This window comes from Neltuma alba, unplaced genomic scaffold, assembly GCF_004799145.2.
Source record: "Neltuma alba isolate B1F8T4 unplaced genomic scaffold, ASM479914v2 tig00012032_pilon, whole genome shotgun sequence".
Classification (NCBI taxonomy): domain Eukaryota; kingdom Viridiplantae; phylum Streptophyta; class Magnoliopsida; order Fabales; family Fabaceae; genus Neltuma; species Neltuma alba.
In genome coordinates this window covers 147,665-172,635 of record NW_021636598.1, presented here as the reverse complement: position 1 = coordinate 172,635, position 24,971 = coordinate 147,665, and the positions used below count along the sequence as shown (strand labels likewise).

Genomic DNA, 24,971 nt, shown 5'->3' with positions numbered 1-24,971 from the left:
GAAAATGTTTTAAAGAAAATTGTAAGGACCTAATTTGGTTCAAATTACAAAATTAAAGGGAATCCTTCTGTGACAGGATGGCTTTTTAGGCGAAAATAATAAAAGAGAGATCCAAATATTACGAAGAGAGAAATTACTTCCATTATATTCGAAATGTAAAATACCACATAGTTATGGGAAAGAAAAAGGAAATCCTATCTCTTCCTTTGCCTTTTCATGCCACGCTGAAATACCAAAATAAATAAAGGCTAAAATTTGTAAAACCACAAAGCAGTTTTCTGCACCTTTTTGTATTAAAAAAAAAAACATTTTATATATATATATATATATTGATTAGGAGGCCCATATATGATTCTTCTTCAGCCCAAAATCCAATCGACCTGAAGGCTGAAGCGATTTTTCAATATATTTTTTTAAAAAAAATGCAGACAGCGTAACAGCCGTAACTGATTGATTTGAAATTCTTTCAAATTCAGAAGCAAAATTGCAACGGCACTATTCTGCAACGGCTTAAATTCAATAAATTGGCTTCTACTAAATCTATTGTTCTCGCTTTTGCTTCTCCGCTTTCCTCAGTCGTTTGATTTTTAGTGGATGAACATCATCTTTCGTTGGTCTTCAGCTACTCTAATAACAAGGGGTATGCATGATTCGACTTCACGTTCGACTTCAGCAACAACATCTGCACTGACGATATGCATGATTCGATCTATATTTTGATTCTTCGATTCTCGGTACGCAATTTTTCTCCTCTTTTGGTCCTGGTATTCTTTGATTTTCCCCATTTCTCGTTCGATGTCTTCTAGCGGAACCCAGGTGTTATTGTTTTCATTTGCTTCGTTGGATCCTGATTGGTTATTATTTTGGATGCTTGTATTGAAATTCGTCTTTATTTCGCTAGTGATATGCCTTATTTCTTTGCTCTGTATTTTTATATATGTTCATAACTTGTTATTAGATTATCCGTGCTGCGTATTGCAATTATAATCGGTGGGTATTTTTTCCATTTGTGAGCTTTTTTCCGTTGCTTTTTCCCTATCCGTATTATTTTCGTCCTGAGATCCCTCGTCTGCATCATTGTGATGTAGAATCGGAACGGGAAGAGAATAAATCCAGGAAGAAAATGAAAGAGAATCCCAAGCATGGTTTTGTTGTTCTTGTATGCATTTAACAATGATTGCAACAGTGGCATTGCTTTGTTGGCGCATGAAATTGTGAAATTGTTTGCTTTCTTACTTGTCATATTTTTCGTTATCAAGGTGTGAATGAATGTTCTATCTAAGAAGCATAAATTTATTCAGAGTCGGTACTTAATTTCCTGATCTGTTTCTAGCTGTACTAGGCTGTACATAGGATCTATGTATATGTCATTACATTATCATCTGTTTTAGTGATGGTCTTGTCTAACTCTCTCATCGGCATCGAGGTGATCTAAGTAGTGATCTAAGTAGTTTAGCAGGTGAAATGGCTAATTTGTCAGCTAAATTTTGTAATATAACTTAAGTGAAAAAACTGGGCACAAGTAAATAAATTTTGGGTCCAAGGCTCCTGATCATTTATTGATTACCCCAATAGTCCTGACTGTATGAGAGCAACAGAGAAGAGAAGCCCATAGGAAAAAGGAGTAACTTTAATAATTTAATGCTTAAGTTTGTGGTCAAAATGAAAATCCTAAAACTACTCATAGTAAAATAATAAGAGAAATGAAAACAACAACAACAAATAATCTTAATTAGAAATAATGGTCAAAATGAAAATCCTAAAAAATAATGGTAAATCCAAATAAATTGTAAAAAACCAATGAAAAACTAATGAGATGTTGCTGCATCATAATTTCTCTTGGGCTGGAAGAACTCGCCATTGCAAAATTAGATAGCTGGTAGCCATTAATGAAGACGGGGTTTACGTGACAGAACTTCTCCTCTATGAATCCATAGCATCTGAATCAACACAATCTTTCCAACAGATGAGTTAGTGGTAGATGGGACTTGATGTGGAGTCTGTAACTAGTACTTGTCATTGCTTAATACTAACTTGTGCACATTAACATGAATGTTGTGGAAGTGAAAGAAAAAAGTTTTAACGGATTCAATAAGGTAAGCAGACAGGGGAATACGTATAAAATCAATAGGCTGTTTCAAATTGTATCCTTGCATAATTTGGAATAGAGAGGCTGTAGACCCGTTAATAGAGTCATTACAATTAAATTCTGCTACAAGACTAATTGTAAGGCATATCTAAAAAATTCTGCTACAAGACTAATTGTAAGGCATATCTCCAATCAAGCTTTGGAGTAACCATCATTGCTATGGGGTGAAAAGTGGATGAAAATTGCCAGGGAGGCTAGAGGGTCTATCAAAAATAGCTCATTATCTAAGACAATGGTACTAGGTAGACCACGAAGACTCATAATCCAATAAGGCAAAAACCATCTTTGAGAATTTGTTGAGTACAATAAGAACCCATAAATAAGAGAAAACTAACAAAACCTGTCATCTACTAAGGCTGTGTGGTCTTCTAGATGATGAAATGTTCGGCATCTAAGAGAAGGCAGTCAAGTTTCTTAACTCCTATCCATAACCTCTTGATATCCAAAATGAGGGCATGATGCATATGCATTCTTTATTTTGTCAAAACCAGTGACGCTAATACTCAAGGTATTAATGAGGTAAACTCTCCTACTAAAGGCGTCGGTTACCTTGTTAGAGTAGAGATAGTGTTTTCAGTGCTCTAAACAGATTATGGTGTACTTCTGCTTTGTGTCATTGAGGTTCAAACTAAAAAAGGCTATAGGATGGCTGGCCAATGAAACTTCCAATTCCTACACTTAAGGCATCACAAGTAACCTAGCATTTATTACAATCAGGTAACATGTGCACAGAGGCACATGATAGCTTGTCCTTTATGATTTGGATAGCTTGAGAGGTAGTAGGGATCCAACTAACCAGATGACAGTGCCATATATAAACTGTCGATAGAAGGATGCTAATCTGTGACAGCTTGAATGGCTTACAATGATTGTAGTTCTGGTTACTCTTGAATGGCTTAAACCTTGACAAGATCAAAAAATCGACCTTGTTTAGAAATAATGAACAGAGAAAGATGACTTAATTTTATAAGAAGTTTTGAAGTAGGTTGTAACATTTATTTGTTAAACTGGAAGGCATAACTAAACTATTCATAAAGTCAAATACTTGACAATTATTTTGTTGATGGCTCAGTTATCTACACACATTCTCCAGGAGCCATCTTCCCTGGGAGTATTGAGAGGATAAGAAAATCATAGGGATTGAACCTTAGAGACGACAATGTCCTTAAACTTGCTTAAGAGTCACTACTAGGTAAATTGCCATCTATTAACGTAGGTAGGGTAGCAAACTTAGAGATGATAACAAGAATTTAGTATGCATTTATGTTGGCAAGATCATAAAGCTAAAGGCATCCTAAAGGAATATGAAACATGTTTGACATAGGAGAGGGGTATGTGACACTGTTGGGTGATCGATAGAGAAACCCAAGCAGCAAAATGGGTTCTTTTCCATGTGTCATTTGGTAACGAGACAACCAAGAGGCAACTAAAATGTTTTGATGGAACTTTGTTTGCAATGATCTCTTCATTCACATCTAAATAAAGTCAAACTATCTTATTCTTTAACTTGTTGAGCTCATTAATATATGGATTTCTCTAGGAATTTGAAAAATACAAAATAAAATGAGATTTGGAAATAATACAAGTTGATTAACTAAAATCCTAGAGGAACTAGTGTCTATCTTTAAGTTATAAGAAAACTTCACAAAAAGTTGATCAAATTTTACAACAAAATCATATTATATTTCAAACATAAAACACAAGCAAATTCTTATTCATAACTTTCAATCTCCCAAAATAATTGAGTAACACTTTTAAAGAGACAAATTTCCCTAAAAATTAAAAAGTATTCTAAAGATATGCAATCTGTTGAAATTTTAAATCAAGGATATATAATAACATGATATAAAATAATATCCTTGAGGCTCTATTTAGAAGTTCATATACTTAAAGTAATATTTTATACATAAAAATAAAAATAAAAATATGTGTTTCTTGGAAGTTGAATTATAAAATTGTCTTTCCTATCAGTATTCCTCCTTTTGAAAAAGAGTGATCCTTGACCTCGTTTTTATGGGATAGAAGAATCTTTGTTATATGTGAAAATATAAAACAACCTACTAGAAAAAATATTGTTAAACTCTCTTGAAGTTTTAATTTAATCTTCACATGCTTGTTATAACAATGAAGAGACAAAAAGGTTGTAAAATATAATAAGTTTGCATTGGCAATACATCATAAAGATCACTGGCTTTATTTAAAGATAAAAGAACTTGCATAGTGGTTGGTAAACTAAGCTTAACTAATATTTTATACATAAAAATAAAAATAAGTGTTTCGTAGAAGTTGAATTATAAAATTGTCTTTCCTATGCCCTCTTGAAAAAGAGTCATCCTTGACTTTTGAGAGTTTTCATGAGATAGAAGAATCTTTGTCATATGTGAAAATATATATCAGCCTACTAAAAAATATTGTTAAACTCTTTTGAAGTTTTAATTTCATCTTCACATGCTTGTAATTTTATTATCTTCACATGCTTGCTTATAACAATAAAGAGACAAAAAAATTGTAAAATATGACAAGTTTGCATTGGCTGATAAAGATCACGGGCTTTATTTTGTTAGTATGATTTGATTTATATTGCTTTTCTTGCGTATATTATTTTTCTCTTTTTTTTTTTTTTGGTGGTATCAAAGCCATTGTAAAGGTAGAATGCTCAATAACTCTTGATTTATATTTTTATTAGGATTTATTATTTTCTTCTCTTGCATAATTAGTCATTTCTATATAGTCTTTAAACCTTAACCTCAAAACCCTATAAACTCGTCATAAAATCATTACTATGGTAGAAAAGGAAAGCTGTTACAACAAACTACCATAGTAGAAAGAAATTTGCATAATTGTTGAAATTAACATTTAAACTCGGTTCAAACTCGAACTCCGTTGCATGCAACTAAAATCATTCATTTACATCCACTGGGCCTTCGAGCCTCAGGCCTGGGTAACAAAAGACATCACATCAGTCCATTCAAATGGTTTCCAACAAAATAAATTAGAGTTTCATAAGACACTAGAAATGGCCTCTGACCAACCAAAATAAGGAGATAACATTCTCTCCAGTTTACAATAAGGCTGGGTAATTAAAATATTTCAAAAGGGGTCCTAAATGTGGCAATATACAACTAGCTATACATATACAAGGGTTAGAGGCCTAAAGCTAACCAAGCTTAAGCCTCTGCGTCTCTTCCCGATGACACACGCCTAGAACCTTCACCTGAAAACATTGTAAACCACGGGGTGAGACAAACGTCCTAGTAACCAACTTTTCCAATTCAAGGTACTACTAAATAGGTGCTCGTGAGGTGTCAAGTGGGGCAGTTCACAAGTAATATGATAAATAGCCACAACAAGTCATGCAAGTGCAATGATGCAATCCTATCAACCATATCCCTCACTTTGGGGGATTTTCAAAAGCCGAACCCGACCTATCCCTCACTATGGGGGACGTAAGGAGCCAAAAGGCCTATCCCTCACTATGGGGGACGTAAAGAGCCAACCATCATGCATTAATGGAGGCCTTACCACGTGGTAGTAACAATCAAAACTCTCACCAATTCCCAATTAATGCATTATGCTCAAACCGTAATTAAAGAGTAAATGATCATTTCACAATTAACTTCTTTCAGTGGCCTATCTTTCACAAGTTCCAGATTCAATCAATATCAATTTAAATCCTACAAGACGGTTTTCCTTTTCAATATACAACATACACTTTGAACACAGTTGTTACTCGGAGCATAAAACATAAATCCACTCACAATACCACAAAAACATGTACAAAGGATTGGAAAGTGGTTACCTCTTGCTTGAGCAAGGAATAACAAACCAACAACACAGCCCCGTGCACCAACAAGGCTCACAACTGGTCTACACAAGCACACAACCATCATGTATTAGCTTTTAACTAATAATGTGGCCAAAACAACATTTAGGGACACAAAATTCCTAACTCCAACCAAACTCTACCCAACTCAAAAGGGTATAACCACCAAGGTAAACACTCCAAAGTCATAAAAATCCGTTAAAACCTTAATTGCTTTCTAAACGTCAATTAAAATTCATAACCTCAAGGACCCACTATAGGAACCCAAACGTCTCATTTGAACAATAGAAGTCTTTATAACATTCTAAACCGATTAAACATCCAATTTAACCCTCCTTAACATGACCCAAATCACAAAACTCAAAATCAACCTCCACATTATCATCCTCAATCACAAACCTCCCATTTCCATAAACCCTAATTTCAAAACTCAAAGTTCTTCAAATCCAAGAAAACTACACTGATTGAATACTTAGACTAACCCAAAGTAATCAATTAAACTCAAAACAATCGGTTAAAAACCTCAATCCATAACAACATAGAAAACTCTAGGGTTTCACCATAAAAACATGAGGTAATGGATCCTTAGAAATACCCCCTCCAAGCCAAAAAGTCGAAACCCTAGCAGAGCCTCTCTCAGTCCTTCAGATTTTCTAATTTTCGCACATCTGACCCCTCCAACGACTATATAGGTTCGACCCCTTTCATCGCGGCGAACTAATCCCGAAAGGGATTACTCGCTTGAAAACCTGACTTCGTCGCGACGAAAGCTTCCAAGAGGAAAAGCTTGCTCACCTGAACAACTTCGCCGCGGCGTCCCTCTGATTTCACCGCGGCCAAACCTTCCCGCAAACCTTCCCGAAAGAACACTCCCCCTGGAACTCCCGGAAGGATGGTACGGACAGCCTCAAGAGAATGAGGCCTTTCTGAGACAAATGAGGGAGATGATGACAGCAGTGGTAGATGAAAGATTGAGAAAATTTGAAGAAGATTTCACAAGGAAGCATTAAGAGTCGATCAATCAAGAGGACTGAGAGAACGAGGTGACTATAGAGGCACAAGGAGAAGGAGAAAGGGGGTTTAGAGGTGGTGATCGAGTTGGAGACTTACCTCAGAGGGAGGAGTATTGAGCAGTTAGCCAGGGAGGAGATACTTCAGATGGTGTGATTTACCCTCCGCTACTGAATGACATCACCAAGGTATGGAGAGAGGTGCACCGTCATGATCCTCCACAGTTCAAGGGAAGTTTGGAACCGTCAGATGCAGAGAAGTGGATTGAGCGGATGGAGACAATCTTTACTGCTGTTCCTTGTCTTTCCCCGCTCAAGGTACAAGTGGCAGTCACTTATCTTGTGGAGCAAGGAAGGCATTGGTGGGATAGTGCAAGACCTTTTGATATATCTCAATTAGACTGGGATACCTTCAAGCGGATGTTCTATGATCATTTCTTTCCGAAGGAGTTGCGAATGGAAAAGCAATTCCTGTTCTACTCCTTGAAGCAGGGAGAGATGCATGCCCAGGCAGACAGAAGATCATTCGTTTTGGCTAGCTCAATAGTTGATGAATCCTGCAAGGCCAGAGTTGAAACAGCAATTGGTCCTGTTAGAGACATACCTTTGAGGAGATGTGTGTGAAGCTGCGGGTTGCAGCTAGAAGGATGAGAGAGGTGGTAGAGGCAAGGAGGGCTGAGAACCAAGCTAGAGCAGCCCGTTATCAGTACAGCTCTGGGAGCTTGGGTAGCTCAGGGAGAAACAGGAATCAAGGGCAGAATCAGAGGTCGAACGCTCAGAGGGGCTTTATGCAAAGGCGCCAGAATCTAAACAATCAAACTGGCGGGGGGACAAGGCTCCCGTCGAGACTCATCAGTGACCACCTCGAGTGTTACTGGACCGTGCCCCAGATGCAGGGGTAGGCATGCAATACTGGGAGTGCTTTCGATGCCACCGGTGGGGACATATTGCCAGAAACTGCCCAGAGAGTCAACCGACACCTCAAGCTGGCCGTTCTACTGTTTTGGGACGTGTCTATGCCAAGACAATTGAGGAGGCTTCTGCATCTCCAAACTTGATTCGAGGTAACATTCTACTTGAGGGGCATGTTATTTCTGCTTTATTTGACTCGGAAGTTGAGTTTGCCTGTGGTTGAGCTACCTTATGATTTGAGAGTGTCTACTCCTGCGGGAGCCACTGTCGTAACTGGAAAAACGTGTCTAGAAAGCACTTCAGTTTAAGAATCGAGATTTTACAATAGATTTGTTTTGTCTACCTCTGAAAAGGTATTGATGTGATTATTGGCATGAATTGGTTGGTGACGATTATGGTAGGTGCCTTATGTGCTGAAATGTTAGGTGGTCCAGTTTTGTTGTCTACTCAAGTAGAGAAGGCAGTGAGGAAGGGGTGCCATGCCTTCATTGTCTTCTTTTCAATTAGTAAGGATGAGGCAGGAGGAATTGAACAGATAGCTGTGGTGAGGGACTACCCTAAGGTGTTTTCAGACGAGGTTGCAGGACTACCTCCAGAGCGGGAAGTGGAGTTCTCCATAGAATTGGTTCTGGGAACCACCCCAATCTCAAAGGCTCCCTATAGAATGTCTCCTTCAGAATTGGTAGAATTGAAAAAGCAGCTAGAAGAATTGTTAGAAAAGGGACTTGTCCGACCAAGTGTGTCGCCGTGGGGATCACCGGTTTTGTTTGTGAGGAAGAAAGATGGTAGCTTGAGGCTGTGTATTGACTATCGACAATTAAACAAGGTCACAATCAAGAACAAGTACCCGTTGCCTAGAATTGATGACTTATTGGACCAATTAGTCGGAGTGTCAGTTTTCTTTAAAATTGATCTGAGATTAGGATACCATCAGTTAAGGGTACAAGCAGATGACATTTCAAAAACAACCTTTCGAACTCGTTATGGACACTATGAGTTTTTGGTGATGCCTTTTAGACTAACAAATGCTCCAGCTGTCTTTATGGACTACATGAATCGGATCTTTCGACCTTATTTGGACAGATTTGTGGTAGTGTTCATCGATGACATTCTGATGTATTCTAGAAGTGAGGAAGAACATCGAGAGCATCTTCACATTGCACTACGGATTTTGAGGGACCACCAATTGTATGCTAAGCTGTCAAAATGTGAGTTTTGGCTAAAAGAAGTGAAGTTCTTGGGTCATGTAGTGTCAACTCAGGGAGTAGCAGTGGATCCTAACAAGGTGGACGCAGTACTTAAGTGGGAAGTCCCTAAATCGGTAACTGAGGTGCGGAGTTTTGTGGGATTAGCTGGCTATTATCGAAGATTCATCCAAGGCTTTTCTCAGATTACAATGCCTAAGTTAACCAAGAAGGATCAACCGTTTATTTGGACCGAGAGATGTGAATCAGCATTCTAAGAGCTAAAGACCAGGTTGACTACAGCTCCGGTGCTTACACTTCCGATCCCTGGAGTACCGTATGTTCTTTACATCGATGCGTCACTAAAGGGTTTGGGTTGTGTGCTAATGCAGAACAATAAGGTGGTGGCATACGCTTCCAGGCAGTTGAGGCCATATGAAGAAAACTACCCAACCCATGACTTGGATCTAGCAGCAGTAGTTTTTGCACTAAAGATCTGGAGGCATTATCTGTATGGCTCCCAGTTCGAAGTCTTTCAGTGACCATAAAAGTTTGAAATATTTGGTGGATCAGAAAGAGTTGAACAACCGGCAGCGTCATTGGATGGAATTCCTGAAGGACTATGACTTTGAGACTAATGTGGTAGCAGATGCTCTGAGTAGAAAAGCAGTGCATGTGTTCTATATGAGCTTAAAGGAACAGGAATTGCTTTTCCATTCGCAACTCCTTCGGAAAGAAATGATCATAGAACATCCGCTTGAAGGTATTCCAGTCTAATTGAGATATATCAGAAGGTCTTGCACTATCCCACCAATGCCTTCCTTGCTCCACAAGATAAGTGACTGCCACTTGTACCTTGAGCGGGGAAAGACAAGGAACAGCAGTAAAGATTGTCTCCATCCGCTCAATCCACTTCTCTGCATCTGACGGTTCCAAACTTCCCTTGAACTGTGGAGAATCATGACGGTGCACCTCTCTCCATACCTTAGTCATCATTCAGTAGCAAAGGGTAAATCACTCCCTCTGAAGTATCTCCTCCCTGGCTAACTGCTCGATACTCCTCCCTCTGAGGTAAGTCTCCAACTCGATCACCACCTCTAAACCCCCTTTCTCCTTCTCCTTGTGCCTCCATAGTCACCTCATTCTCTCGGTCCTTTTGATTGATCTTGATGCTTCCTTGTGAAATCTTCTTCAAATTTTCTCAATCATCTACCACTACTGTCATCATCCCCCTCATTTCTCTCAGAAAGGCCTTGAGGCTGTCCGTTACCGGCTGGATCTGTCTGATGTATCCGTACCATCCTTCCGGGAGGTTCAGGGGGAGTGTTCTTTCGGGAAGGTTTGGCCGCGGCAAAATTAGAGGGACGCCGCGGCGAAGTTCTTCAGGTGAGAGAGTTTTTCCTCTTGGGAAGCTTTCGTTGTGGCGAAGTCAGATTAAGTTCACCGCGACGAAAGGGGTCGATATAGTCGGGTCAGATGTGCGAAAATTAGAAAAATCTGAAGATAGGGTTTCGAATTTTTGGCTTGGAGAAGGATCTAAGGATCCATTACCTCAAGTAAGTGATTTTAACCTCTAATCTACTTTCTTACTTGGAATTTCTAAGGATTTATCGTGAAACCCTAGAGTTTAATTGAGGTTTTTGACCGATTGTTTTGAGTTTAATTAATTGCTTTGGGTTAGTTTATTTAATCGGTGTAGTTTTCTTGAGTTTTGAAATTAGGGTTAGAATTGAGGTTTTTGACCAATTGTTTTGAGTAAAACTTAGTCGCGGCAAACATACCCTGAGCTATTCCTCCAACATATCTCAATTCTAACCCGAACACCAAGATCAGCATTAAATAACTAATCTATCCTCAAAATCAACCAAAAAGAAGCTATTAAAACCCGATAAAACTCAGGATGTTACATACAGGGTATCCAAAATACGAATGAGATAAATGAGATGGATGTTTGTTGTCTTAACCATTCCTTTTAGTCCCAATAAGAAGGTGGTGGGGTATTCTTTTTCTAGCAAAGTTTTCGTGTTGTTGATTCCTCAACGTAGTACTAATGGAGTAGAGTTAACCTAACCTTTTCTGTGGTATCAATAAGGTAGAATGCTCAATGGTACTCAGCTTAATTACTAACAATTTTAGCATAAATACAATGTAATTGTCATATTACAAATTTTATTATTGATGTAGCATTTTGTTCCTTTCTCATACTTAATGACCTGAAAAACACAAAATAGAATTGATTTAAAAATAATAATAATTGACAAGCAAAAACCCTAGAGCATATTAATAAACAAAATAGAATTGATTATAAAAAATGGCTGCAACCTAGAGCTAAGTACCATATTAATAAACAAAATTTCTAATCCTAAATTTTATTCTAAAAACTACATATGCTACTACTCTAACCCTAAATCTACATATGCTACTAATATAAAGGATATAATAATAAAATAAATTTAAAAATAATAAAAGTAACTCAACAAAAAATAGACAAAAAATTTTAAAAATTAATTTATAAATAGACAGAAAATAATTTGGTTAGAAATGAGATAAAAACCTCTTAAGGTGCTATTAAATAGAATGGCGAAGCCTAAGCCCCATGACACTTCTTGCACCCTAGTAAAGCTTGGCAAGCTTTATTCTTAACAGGCTAGATTTGTAAAATATACATACTCTATTTGAAATAAGACTAGATATAAGTACAAAATAAAATTAAAATAAAGACTAGATATAAGACTAGATCCTTTTGAGACAGGCCGCCTGGTTTCCACCCCTACTACACGAATGGGATCTTTATCAGGATCTCTATTAGGAAGCAATAACGCAATAAGGAAAAGTCCAATCTCTATTATTAGGAAGCAATAACGCAATAACGCAATAAGGAAAAGTCTGTTATTGGGATTTTATGTCTCACTTTCGTATTTGTAATTGATAACTTGTTGTGTGCTCTGTTGACATAGATCTACATGCTGAAGGAGTATGAAGGAGTATGATTGCATGCGTGGGAGCATTTGATTGACAGTCTAGTCTTTGGGGTGTGGTTGAATGAAGGTTTAGGAATGGCTTAAAAAAAATTACACTAAAAAGATTCTTGTTAGGTATTTGGGCCATTTGGCTCTCCAGGTGTGCAAGGCTGTTTGACAATGAAGAAACCAAACATGGCTAGTCCATTGCGAAACTCTTGGGAATCATGAACAACATATCCATTTAGGAATATCATTGATGATAGGTTATTGTGCACAAAAATTGAGTTTGCTAAAAGCACAAGGGTTAGGAACATGTTAGGGTAGCTAACTACTTAGCAAAACTCTCTCACAAGTTAGATAATTTTTGTATTTTTAATTAACCTCCACTTTAGTTCCATGCAAAAAAAAAAAAAAACTATAAGCATATGAAGAAGCAGAACATATGTAAAACATTGATAGGTGCAGAGCAATAGATATAAAACAAACATATGACCAGAGAAGAAGAGAGGAGAGAAAAACAAGAGAGAAAAAGTTACATGCTGTTAAAATGAAAGCTCTAAAACTACTTATGGTAAAATAATAAGAAAAATAATAACAAAAATTGATTGTAATTAGAAATAATGATAAATCCTAACAAATAATGGTAAATTCAAAAAAAAGTTCTAAAACTAAATGAAAGACTAATAACTTCTTTTAACATATGAAATAACTTTGCTTTACGGTTTGCTTTTGATGCTTTGTTTATGAAACTTTTAGAACAAAAATATTTTTTACTTTTCATTTTTTGAAAAATATATACGCGAAAATTATAAAAGGCGATTTTTCGTTTTATAAAAGCATATAAAATCTACAACGTCTTTCATTTTATTCAAAAAAAAAACCTGAAAATTATAAAAGCACAACTTTAAATTTGATTTTAAAATAATTATTTTAATATATTTTATTATTTAAAAATATAAAATCATCAGATTCCGTCTTTGGAGATTTAAAACTTAAAAAAAAAAAAAGTTAACTTATGTAATCTTCAATAAATATAAAAACTCTATGCAATCGACCCTGAGATTAAGAATCCAAACACCCTTTCTCTAGAAAATTCATTTCATCAGTTAATTAGATCCCTCTCTTTAGATCTGTCACCAAATTCAATTGATAATATTATTAGCCAATTAAACAGTAGTGATAAATTTATGCTAATTTTTCTCTCTATAATAATATCTTGAACGTGTACTGACTACTGAGTCCGATATTATCAACCAAGAATCCTTCCACATTAAACTGAATAAATTTTCAAGAACAACAACACACCAGAGTTGAAGAAACATAGCTTGCAGTTTGAGAGAGAAGAGAAATGGAATGAGAAAGAGAAACCATGAAGATGAGAAAGGGAAAGACGAAGAGCAACGAACCTGCCAGAGGTTGAAGACGATGAGCGGTACATGGAGGCCGGTCGGAGGTTGAAGATATAATGGAAGGCCGTTGCCAACGCCGACGATGGGACCTCGTTTGATGGATGGACGCCGCACCGATTGAGTTGAGAAATAGAGTCGTTGAGATGGGAATTGATCGGTGTTTCATTTATAGCCGTTACAGGTGTCTAGCTTTCGGTGATATAGCCGTTAGATTGTTCACAAGGATTGCCACGGCATGATGATTATTATTGGATATTTAATTTTTTTTAATTTAGACTAAAGCAATGCAATTATGTCGAAGCATTAACAGATTTGACAATTAAATTGATTTAATTTTTTAATTTTTTTTAATATTTAATATTTAATATTATATCTTTTAATTTAAATTTAGTCGGTTTTATTTTTGAATTCAGTTGATCTCCATTCTCCATACAGCTACAGTCTGTCAATTACAAAGCCTGGGTTATTTTGTGAGATTGTTATTTTTTATAGTCCTTAAATATAAATAATGCTTTTGTCGGGTCATGTAATGTCATTTTCCCCAAAAGAAAATGAGGAAAGGGTGGTTGCGGTGAAAGGATGAAAGAACAAGCAAGAACACTGGATGCGAAAGCTCGATTCTACCGATAATTTGATTCCGTTGATAAATATGAACAAGAAAGCTTTGGCTATTCTCATGCGTGCCAGAATGAGATCAAATAATTCCATCAACCCTTCTCTCTCCCCTCTGGCTGTAAGTTCCCTCTCCTAATTCCGACAATTGTGTTGATTAGCGTCGAATTCTTTTACTTTATTCTGATTCAAGGTGTATTAGAGTCTCTATTAAATCGTTTCGGCTCAAGAATTTGATTTCATTTTTTATGACGTACCTTCGAATTCAATTTTCCTTGTATTTGATGCGCAACAGAGAGATTTGAACCAAATGAAGCAGAATTCCCCGGAAAACCAGTCCGCTGGACATGCTATTCGACATGATTCAGAGAGTAAAATGCGTACTGATGACGCTGGCAATTGTGAGAGGTTCATAGTTTGAAACACTTAGAATTTTCATACGAGGACAACATTTTTAATGCAATGCTTTTGTAGCTGATTTCTTGCCTGTCATTTTCATTTGCTTTTAGAGAATTTGAACTTGTGCGCACATCAATGCATTCCGCGATTTCCATGAGCAAAACAGAAGATCTAGATACGGCACTTGATAATTTCTCTGAGGTAGCGTTTAGTAAATCAGTAAAAGATTGCAATTTTATTCCGATGTTATCAACGTTTGTTTGACTCTGATGATCTGATAACAATGTAGGGTTATGCTAATCTCTCTATTGAAAACCGCCGGAAGTTGCTGCTTGTGCTTGCCAGAGAATATGATCTGAACAGGGTACATGTTCGTGAACTAATAAAACAGTATCTTGGACTTGAACTTCCTAGTGGTGAGATTTTGGTGGATTTATACAGCAAGCTATTTGCATTGTAACTTATGAATGTTTGTAGACATTTGATTGGAATATTATGGTCTCAGTGGATAAAGCTCAAGGGAATTTCTCTGAAGAGGGCTTATTTTCTTCTTTCTACCGCATTGAACGGAATTTGAGGCATGCACTAAGGCCACTTTATGAAATTCTCTTTGACCGTCTCAACACTCACCCTGGAGGGCTGAGATTTTTATCCATTCTTCGTTCTGATATCTTATCCATTCTCACGTAAGGTTATGACCCATGTGCCATATTTTACTTATTGGATTTTTGTGGTATTTAGTTAATTTTTGGGACACTTCTCGTTTGAACGAGTCTTGTTGAATAATTGGACATGCGTCTCCACACATACATGATAATAGATTATAAATGTTTCACAGCCTTACTCTTATTGGAAATTGTGCATGTTTGTTTAATGTGATTCTTGTAATGAAAGCGGCAGCAGATATAGAAATCTTCAATTACTTATTACTTCCTTTAACTTTCAGTAAATTCAATATCAGAGAATTTATCTTGATTGTTCTACAAGCCTTTGCACTGTGATTCTTGTATGAGGTCCTTAAAATAAATTTTGGGATGTCTTAAATTGAGTGCATACAGGTTATAACTTGCTTCATTGGGAGAAAATTAAGAAAAGACGACAAAATTTTAGCTTTTCTTTCCTGAAAGTTTCAATTTGATACTTCACATATTCAATGGTATAGAGAGGAAAATATTTCATCTCTGAGAGCGCTGGATTCATATTTAAAGGAAAAACTGAGTACGTGGCTTAGTCCTGCTACCTTAGAGCTTCATCAAATTACTTGGGATGATCCTGCTTCTCTGTTGGAGAAAATTGTTGCTTATGAGGTACTTCCCCACGTGGGTTTCTTTGCATCGCTTGTCTATCTTGCTGTGCATAATCTTCAACATCATTTGTAGGCCGTGCATCCTATTAGCAACCTTCTGGATCTTAAGAGAAGGCTTGGTGTTGGCCGTCGTTGTTTTGGATATTTGCATCCAGCAATTCCTGGTCAGTGATTCTTCTAACTTTTGGTTGCTTAAACATAGCTCTCTTGTTGGCAGTACTACTGGATCCATTTAATGCAGTTTTGTTTGGAACCTCTGCAATTTATGCTATTCATACTGTTAAGTAGCTGAAATTTCACTGATATAATGAGATGATCCCTTTTAAAGTGGATTTACTACATGCATGACCATTGTGTCTTAAGATAAAGCCAATGGACTAATATTCACTGAGGAATAGGTGACAGTGTTATCTAAAGTACATGAGTCACTGATCAAGTAATAATTATTAATACTATACACCCAATAGTTGCTTATGGTCAGCATGTGCACTTGTTCTCTGATCCAGTTCTTATGTGAGGTAACATGGAAATTAAATTTGGTGTCACCGTTCTTGCATATAAATACTGACTGACTGAATGAATTTGAGTTGTTTATCATATAATGCATACATGAACTTTCAATGTATTACATTATTTGACGTGTGATTTGTTTTTCCTCAGGAGAACCCTTAATTTTCATTGAAGTTGCGCTGCTTAAGAATGTTGCTCGGACTATACAGGTTGATTTTCTTTGGACTTTATGTAACCTTCGGCAGCACATTTTCCTTCCGTCCTTCCTTCTACGTTATGTACTTTATTTTTCCCTCCCAGGAAGTTTTGTGGGATAGTCCTCCCATACCTGAAAGTGAGGCAACCTGTGCATTATTCTACTCCATTTCATCAACTCAGGTATGGCATATACTATATAAGGAACACAGTAGGATCAAGTTTAGTATATATTATGGCAAAGTTTAGTTGGATCATTCTGAGTGAAATGTGAGCTGTACCTTATTATCTGTTTTGATTTAATTTTCCCTTTGTTCATGTTTTCTGACTTGTTTTGTTTATGCTTGTGCCAAAAACCTCTGTGTTTGCTTTATTTGGTAGATGAAATCTGTTTGCTTTTCTATTTATCCCATCTGTGGCCGTTGGTCTCTTAAAAGAAAAGCGAAATACTGGAGATAGTTCCAGATATTGAGAATTTTCTTTCACATAGCTGGATGGTCTAATTCTGAGATTTTGCAGCCTGGATTATCGGGGATCAACCTAGGTGAGTTTCTCATCAAGCGTGTCATAACACTGGTGAAACGAGAGATGCCCCATATCTCTGTAAGTATTTTAACAAATTCTTGGAGCTCTGAATTTGAAGATTGTGATCGAGTAAAGTTTCTTGCTTCATAGACATTTTAATATTGCATATCTGCAGTAGAATAAAGTTTCTATTTGTATATAGCACTGTCTGTTGATTGTGTTTCTTTCTACTCTTTTTTCTTCATTTTTGGAGAGCAATTTCTACCCTTAATTTTCTTCTTCTTCTTGAGACGAAAGGTATTTTCATGAATATTTTTAGCGTAAAGATCACATCTAGGAATAAAGCACCTTTCATTCTGAATTAGAAATGTTATTCAGGGCTTCAGCCAGCCGAGGAAATCCATTATATTATTATGCAAGGGGATTGGAATGGTTGATTCACTGAAAATGGCTAAAACCTGAAGAAATTATAGAATAAATTGGCCACAGGATTTTATGGAGAAATATGCTAGTCTCAAGATGCGTGTGACTTTTTTGGTTGCATCCTTAAATTTATTACCTCATTTCTTTTCTTCTATCCAAACCAAAATTTATCGGACTAGTTGTACTCAAGGGAATACCATAAACAAAATGATATGCCAATATTTTTCAATAACAGCATAATTAACATATTGCTTTCCTCATCATAGAAGAGTAAATTCTACGACTGATATGTATGCTCAAGTCCAACAATTGTTTGAACACGTGACATTCCTTGACAAAAGATATGTCTTTTCCATTATTGTCATACTTTATATGCTAAATCATTGTCATCTTGCTTTACCATTCAATTATCAATTATTGCTTGCAGACATTTGCGACTCTCAGTCCAATCCCAGGGTTCATGCAGTGGCTTCTATCCAAGCTAGCATCGCAAACAATACTTGCTGAATCAGACACGTCAGAGTCACTGGCTGAGGGATCCAGTTCGACCTTTAGGGAGAACATACTTAAGCCAGAGGAAGAAAAAGCACTTATGAGTATATCAAAGTAACCTACATACCGTTCAATATATTTTCATTCCAAATTTACCCGACGATCAATATTTTACTATCCTTGGAGAATAGTGGATATCTGATCTGGTTGTCTTTATTGGGACGTAACTAGTACATGGCCAGTTGTGCTGTGCACAGTTCAATTTCAACTTTTAGCAGTGAGAGGGAGAAAAAATATAAGAACAAAACCCGCTGTGAAGCATGCCTGAAAGGAGACAGTGAAATGGGCTAATATAAATAGATGGACTGAATAAAGTGGAAATGAAGGGTCAAATTAATAAGGTGAATACATTGAAAAGATGCCCACCTCTACAAGCGGTCGTTACAAAATGATGGAGTTTACAATGTTGGAAATAGCTTTCGATACTGGCCCCAAACTCTCAGTCTCTCTTGATTGCATGCAATGCATGTACTAGCGAAATGCAGAGGTCCTTAGTAGCCTAAGTCAATTAATACTCATTATGGCTAATCCTTTGGGAATACTTGTTTTTGAACTCTTGCTGTTGAGGAGTTACATTTCTGGCTGTGAAGCATTCAAAATTCTTCCATGGGTTCTTTAGCTATTATCATCAAGTGAATGATAAATATTGGTGTTTGGGACGTTCTTATACTAGGTTTAATGTATTCTTAACATCTGTATGAGCTGCAGAGATATTGCCACCGGAAAAAATGGAATGGAAGTGATGTTCAACTTGCTTACTTCTACAGACCTCGAATGGACCAAATCACCAGAACTGCTGTGTGTATTACAACCGCTTCTGATGCGATTATGTGCTAGGTATCACAAACATTTTAGAGAGATTGAAAAATATGGGAATATTACAGTATTCTATGTTCATCAATTGTTTATTTATTCAGATTTTCCAAAGAATGTAAAAGAGTGTTGGATAACTTGAACTGAGTTCATCAAGTGGCGAGATAATATATTCTTTTTTATATTGTAGATACCTTCTTCGAGAGAAGAAAAGAGGAAAAGCGTTAGATTCAGTAGCAAATTTTCACTTGCAAAATGGAGCGGTATGTCATGCAAGCCCATTGAATAGTCAATCAACTTCTCAGTTCTTGGCAACTCTCTTTGTGAAACCAGTTGGTTCCTTTTAATACGTGATTTACTGTTGCATGTTTTCACATTCCTCACGGTCTTTTGACTGCGACCTGGTATGAGCTGATTTCTTTACAGACGTTTTTCCTAAAGCAGACAAACTTCTCATGAAGGGGTTCAATGTTCTAGCCAAAAGTTACTTGCGGTCCTGATCTAAATATTTTCTATTTCAAAATTTAATGAAGGATTATGAATAATTCTGATAATTTCTTAAGACATCTTTCCTGATGAAAATCCTTTAGACTCGAATATGTAGACAAAGCGCAAACCCACTCTGCTTAATTTTTAATTAGGAGATGAGATTTTTTTTTGTTTTTTTTGTTTTTGGTTGGGGGTGGGTGGGTATTGAACTTAATGATAGAAAACTTGACATGATGTGAAGAACTATTTCATTTTAAAAGCTTGTGTTACTAAGAATGCCTAGGAATAGTTTAATTTTAGTTTCTATCAGAATTAATAATTTTATGCTTCTCAATTTGGAATAGATGATTGAGAGGATAAACTGGATGGCTGATCGATCGGAAAAAGGCCTATCTCAAAGTGGAGGCATCATGGTGAACTATGTGTATAGGTAATCTTTTACCCTAGTCACCTTTTTATATAAAATGCCAGCCTACTTTGTGTCATGTTGACTAAGATAAATCATGTTACATTCTTGATCATTGAACTTCCTCTTATGTGGTGTAATTTTTTTGAAGTTTACGTATTTGAATCGTATGAATTCATGCGTGAATTTCACTCCATCGATGATTTGACCCTAATTTCAGGCTGGAGCACATAAATGAATTCGCTCATTCATATTTCAGCACTGGTGATATTCATGCTTCGAGTGATCTCCGTTGTGCTGTTGAGGTAATAACTTTTGTTGAATCTCTTTATATAAACAGCTGTGCATATGTGTGGAGGCAAAGTTCATTGATTGCATATCAGCTCACCACTATTAAGCTTGACCTTTTCCACCATTGTTCTTCTGTCTTGTTAAGTCTCTTGAATGTTATTTGCAGCCATGAGAGTCGTGGAGTGACGAGAAATTTTGATCTCTGCTTGAACAGAATATGGCGGGAACGTTTCATTTCAAGGATGGTTTAATTGCATACAAGTCTAGATTATGAAGAAGCTTGTTACTAGTAAAATTTGGTCACATCCGTCCAGAGAATAATCGGCAGCTCATTATTATCCAATCCAAGTTTCTGGTAATATGAAGGGAAACTCCATGCAACACCGAAGAATTGCTCTGTTTGTGGAAGGCACTGATCTTTCTTGCTTGGGTTAAGGTTTTATAAGATATATAAACTGGGAGTTATGTCCATCAAATAATGTAAATATATCTGACATTGGCATTTTTCAACCAAGCAGGCTATATATAGCGGTTCTTAAGAGTATTATAACATATCAATTCAGTTCGTAACACAGACATGAACTGTTCTTGCAATATATATTATATACAGAACTTGGTCTTTACAAATATGAAGCCCAACCATTTATATCTAACTGTCTTCTTCTACATGGCTATATCAATGATATAGGGACATATGGATGAGAGAACAGAGGGGGCTGTGGTAAAGCAAGGGAAAGCAAGGCATCATCATATTCCCGTTTCAGTTTCTGCAGGACTTGTTTCTGAGACATACTCTCTCATAAGCTCCTTGTTTGATTCATTCACCATCTGCAACATATAAGGACAGCAAACAATACTATGCATTCACAACTAGCAACTAAATAGATAAACTAGATTCTGGCCTAACCAGACCACTCCACTTTCATGAATAGTTACATATATATAACTCCATGCTTATTGCAGGGATGAGCAACGCGGGAGGTTCTCATCCTTGCAGTGAAATTTGAGGTGTAATTTTTAATATATAATTTTTAAATAAAAAAGATTTTTTATAGAGTGATAATTAGAAAATTATCTTTAATTTAAATTCTGCATAAATTACAACATATAAAAAATAAAATAAAAATAACATTAAATATGGACTATTCGATTTTAATTTGGACAGTCCATATCAAATACCAAGTGAATCTGAAACCATAGCCATCTTTGTATTTCTCTAATACTTCTAAATTTCATTTGAATGATTTAAAAATTATCAACTTTATTCTTTACATTCTTTGTCTTTCAAAATGGAAATAAATATAAAAAAATTCAGTCTCGTTAAATTAGATTTGAACAATTCCAGAAATTTAAAAGACCTTAAGTTACGATCAAGATACGATCGTAGACACACGAGGGTATTTCTTCATCACACTGACAAATTGACTTGGACTTATCGGCAATAAATTTTCTTTCAACAAGATCAACCTTCTAAATAACATGTACAATTTTGCAGGATTAATTAATTACCTTCACAGCAACGCGCTTTAGGTTGTCCCATTCAAAGTCCTGTTTGCAATATGCTGATCTCACCTAAAATTATACATCAAAGTCTTTAATCGGCGTTTAGCAAACGGGAATATTGAAAACCACATAATAACCAAGAGATCCACTAACCTCCAGTATGCGCAGAGCTATTCAGGTGCAAATCATCGTTGCCCAGCATTAATTTCCCATAGATTTCAATCAGCAAAAGATTATTAATCCAAATACTAAGACAAAAACATATTTTTTTTGGCATAAAACTGAATAACTTTTGTTCACAGTGGAAGAAAAATATGCAAGAGATTACAAAGAAAAACTGATTTTGGAGTAACTTGTTGATTGCAACGTTGGACTTACCTAAGTTCTTATGTCTCGATGATTCTCGCATCATGCTGGCACAGAACTTGTCACCATCATTCAAAGAGTGTCTACTCAAGAATTCCATCAATTCTTCGTATGCTTCACGATTGTAGCTCTGCTTTAGGAAATAAGCTTTGACAGATGGCATTGTTCACAAAATACAATAACAATAACAGTTCGAGCTTATCAGAGTATCATGTGATAGTAATTCAAAACTCTCTCATGAAAATTCAAAAAAAGCTATAATTCATATTTCATAACATCTAATTTTCACCAGAGATGAGCGCATGGTGTGTTACTTTTAGTGTTACTTTTAAGATGAAAGCAGGATTCTCTGGGAAATAAGGTTTTAATTTTAAACTGGGAGAATTATTTCACTCTTTGACTTTGTTTCTTTCAAAATAAAAATATCAAAATTATACATAAAACAAAATGAGATCTAATCCATCAACAGACCATTCACATCGGATCATCTTTGAGATGATGGGCTGAGAATCTAATTTTTATAAATTATGACAATTCTTACAAGAAAAAAATTACAAAAATCCAAAACTGTATGCAGTGAAGATACAACACATTAAACAATGCATGACACGGATACAGGTCCTGCTTGGAGAATGAAATAAGGAATATTAACTTACTACATAGTCAACAATTGTAGGGTTATTATTTATAGATTAAGCCATAAATTGGTTTCGAATTGAATAATAATCTTTATGAGTATATATTTTATAACAATGTTCTATAGTTTCTTTTAGAGTGTGACTGAATAAAATTACTTTTGTTTCCCCATCTTTCTTCTTTATATCTCTATTCTCTTCTCTCTCTGATTTTCGAATTCTTTCTCCCCAATAAACTCTAATGCTCCAGCTCCTATATCCCGTGGCAAAAACACAATCTCAATTTCTTTTTTAGAAGGAAAAAAAAAATTAATGTCCGTATCTTGTATGTAATATAATTCACAACTACGAAGTAACAATTCTAATAGAGCCGGAATGAACCAAACCAACTCAAATTTTAGCATGATCGCACTGGTTCATTTTAAAATGGAACAAACCCGAGCTTTAATTTTTTTTACATCTTAGAAGAAGAAAAAAATCTGATGAACTCAGCTCGTTTAATAGATAAGCCGTGCCCATCAAAAAGATGTTGTAAATATAATATTTAATATAACTAAATAAAGAAATTATGAACTTTTATCCTATGTATGCGTTTGTGTACGAAAAAATATATATTACTATGTTTCAATGATTATAATATTAATTTTCATAAAAAAGTTTACATGACTTTATATATATAATATGTGTATAAATATATATTTTCTCGATTTGTGTGTATCACATATTTTAAAAATATAACATGACATTTTATTATTATCCAAGTTCTTCACATATTTTTCATGAGCCAAATATGAAATTTTCAAGTTTGGATAATTTAGTTCGTCGAACTTTAAAATACTGATTAAGCTCGTTCATTCAATAAATGAATCAAGCCTTTTCTTTCTTTTCTTTTTTTTTTTTTGACCAAAATAAATGAATCAAGTCTATTCCAAACTTTTAAATGAGCTGGATCTAGAGGTCATCCATAAAGTTACACAATTAACTTCCATTCATGAGTATTACTGCAAGTATGGCGAGAAAAGAACCGCAAAGTCTAATATGAAACCGTTTGTGAATTTAACACATGACCAACACACACACACACACACAGACTCATGATAGCATAGTTGTTATCCAGTGGATTAGCAAAGAGATAGTATCAATGGTCAAAAACGTAAAGTTGTCAGCCATGACAAATACGTGAAGATATACGAAATAAGAAAACAGTAAAAAAGCCTTAAGGTCCATGGAGTTGGAACCTGAAGTTGTGCAGAAATAATCTTAACGGCGATGTAGGTGAAGAAATGGTGGAGGTTCTTGGCAGCCTTTGCTTCCGGTGACGCTTCTCCATATCCTGCATCATCTCACCATAGCATGTTATAATTTTACACTCTTCTCAGCACAGAAAAAAAAAAAAAAAAAGAACGAGAGAATAGAAAGCACCACTCAGAGAAAAAGACGACAAGAGAAACAGAGTAGTGACCCACCAGGTACATACATCTTCTGGCAGTGTATAGGGGTGGGTTGAGAAATCCTTCGCTTCAATGGTGAAGAAAAAGGATAAACTCTACCGTGGTGGGGTTTTATGGGATAAACACAGGGAATTTGAGAGAGAGCAAGAGTTGCAGAAGCTTCCATTGATCGCACAAACCCTTTAAGAGTTAAAGGCTTTTATTAATGGGAAGATGAAGCGGAAATCCCAAATTATCACGGTGGGTTGTGGTTTCTCCAAAACAAAAAATATCTCCAAGCTTCAATCCGTAACAGAAAATATCTCTGAGCTTATGTGGAAAAGGCAGGCACTTCTCAACGAAAGTTCATTTCATGGTGGAACCCACCATTCCTTCCTGGCATTGGAGATATTTTGTGATTTGCTACAGATCCCATTTTTATCTGCATTTTGATGGAGTGACCTTCAAATTAATTCAACCACCCACATAGTTTCTCCTTCATCTTTTTTCGTCATGGAATACTCAACGATCAAATCCCAGACATTCGCTTGCTCGACTGTACTAATCTTCATTTCTTCTACAACTTTCTTTCCATAAATTACTCAAAAAAGGGGTCAGAAAATTGATCAAAGGCCAGTTCGAGGAGCTTCAAGGTAAATGCTTAAAGCTACGCATAAGTTAATATAAAATGTTCTGCCAATATGTTCAGGATTATTCGTCAAATATAATAATCCAGCGACCTTGACCTCACAAATCAATAAGTTTTCATAGGATGATAGACAGTGACATCATTCTTTCCTTATATAGTTCTCACTTTGTTCTTTAAAACATATAAAATTTGAGGTTTTCCACTTCGAGTCACCATCCAATTGGTTTTCATGGAAGCTGCATCATTCAACTTCTCTGGCAATATAATAATCGAGCGTAACAATGATTCAAGACGGAACAAAAAGCCACAAAATATTAAACAAGAAAATAAAACAATGGAAGAATGGTTCAAACTCTTACCAAGTTCTTCTCTCCTCTGAATTACCTCATTCTGCATTTAAGCTGTAACTTCAAGTTC

General features: G+C 35.9%; 2 protein-coding genes across 8 annotated transcripts; one reads left to right on the top strand and one right to left on the bottom strand.

Moving 5' to 3' along the window:
• The first annotated feature begins 595 nt into the window (after positions 1-595).
• On the top strand, positions 596-20,598 carry LOC114721367 (malonyl-CoA decarboxylase, mitochondrial). Of its 7 annotated transcripts, XM_028907188.1 has the most exons (18): positions 12,063-12,110; positions 13,440-13,631; positions 13,999-14,183; positions 14,358-14,470; positions 14,572-14,662; positions 14,751-14,877; positions 14,967-15,147; positions 15,624-15,768; positions 15,841-15,931; positions 16,428-16,486; positions 16,578-16,655; positions 16,992-17,075; positions 17,848-18,026; positions 18,681-18,809; positions 18,976-19,048; positions 19,619-19,704; positions 19,901-19,985; positions 20,186-20,598. In XM_028907188.1, exons 3-18 carry the CDS (start codon positions 14,055-14,057, stop codon positions 20,243-20,245), a joined length of 1,710 nt encoding a protein of 569 aa, XP_028763021.1. In that variant the 5' UTR covers positions 12,063-12,110; positions 13,440-13,631; positions 13,999-14,054; the 3' UTR covers positions 20,246-20,598. The 7 variants fall into 7 exon arrangements, with proteins under 7 accessions (XP_028763022.1, XP_028763021.1, XP_028763023.1 ...); XM_028907189.1 differs by lacking the exons at positions 12,063-12,110; positions 13,440-13,631 and adding an exon at positions 596-734; XM_028907190.1 differs by lacking the exon at positions 12,063-12,110 and having other exon boundaries at positions 13,347-13,631; positions 19,901-19,980.
• LOC114721369 (chaperonin-like RBCX protein 1, chloroplastic) lies at positions 20,539-24,935 on the bottom strand. Its single transcript, XM_028907194.1, has 7 exons — positions 24,914-24,935; positions 23,942-24,106; positions 23,714-23,808; positions 21,853-21,970; positions 21,628-21,644; positions 21,481-21,543; positions 20,539-20,799 (listed from the first exon to the last, which is right to left on the bottom strand). Exons 2-7 carry the CDS (start codon positions 24,090-24,092, stop codon positions 20,719-20,721), a joined length of 525 nt encoding a protein of 174 aa, XP_028763027.1. The 5' UTR covers positions 24,093-24,106; positions 24,914-24,935; the 3' UTR covers positions 20,539-20,718.
• Between the last annotated feature and the right edge of the window lie 36 nt (positions 24,936-24,971).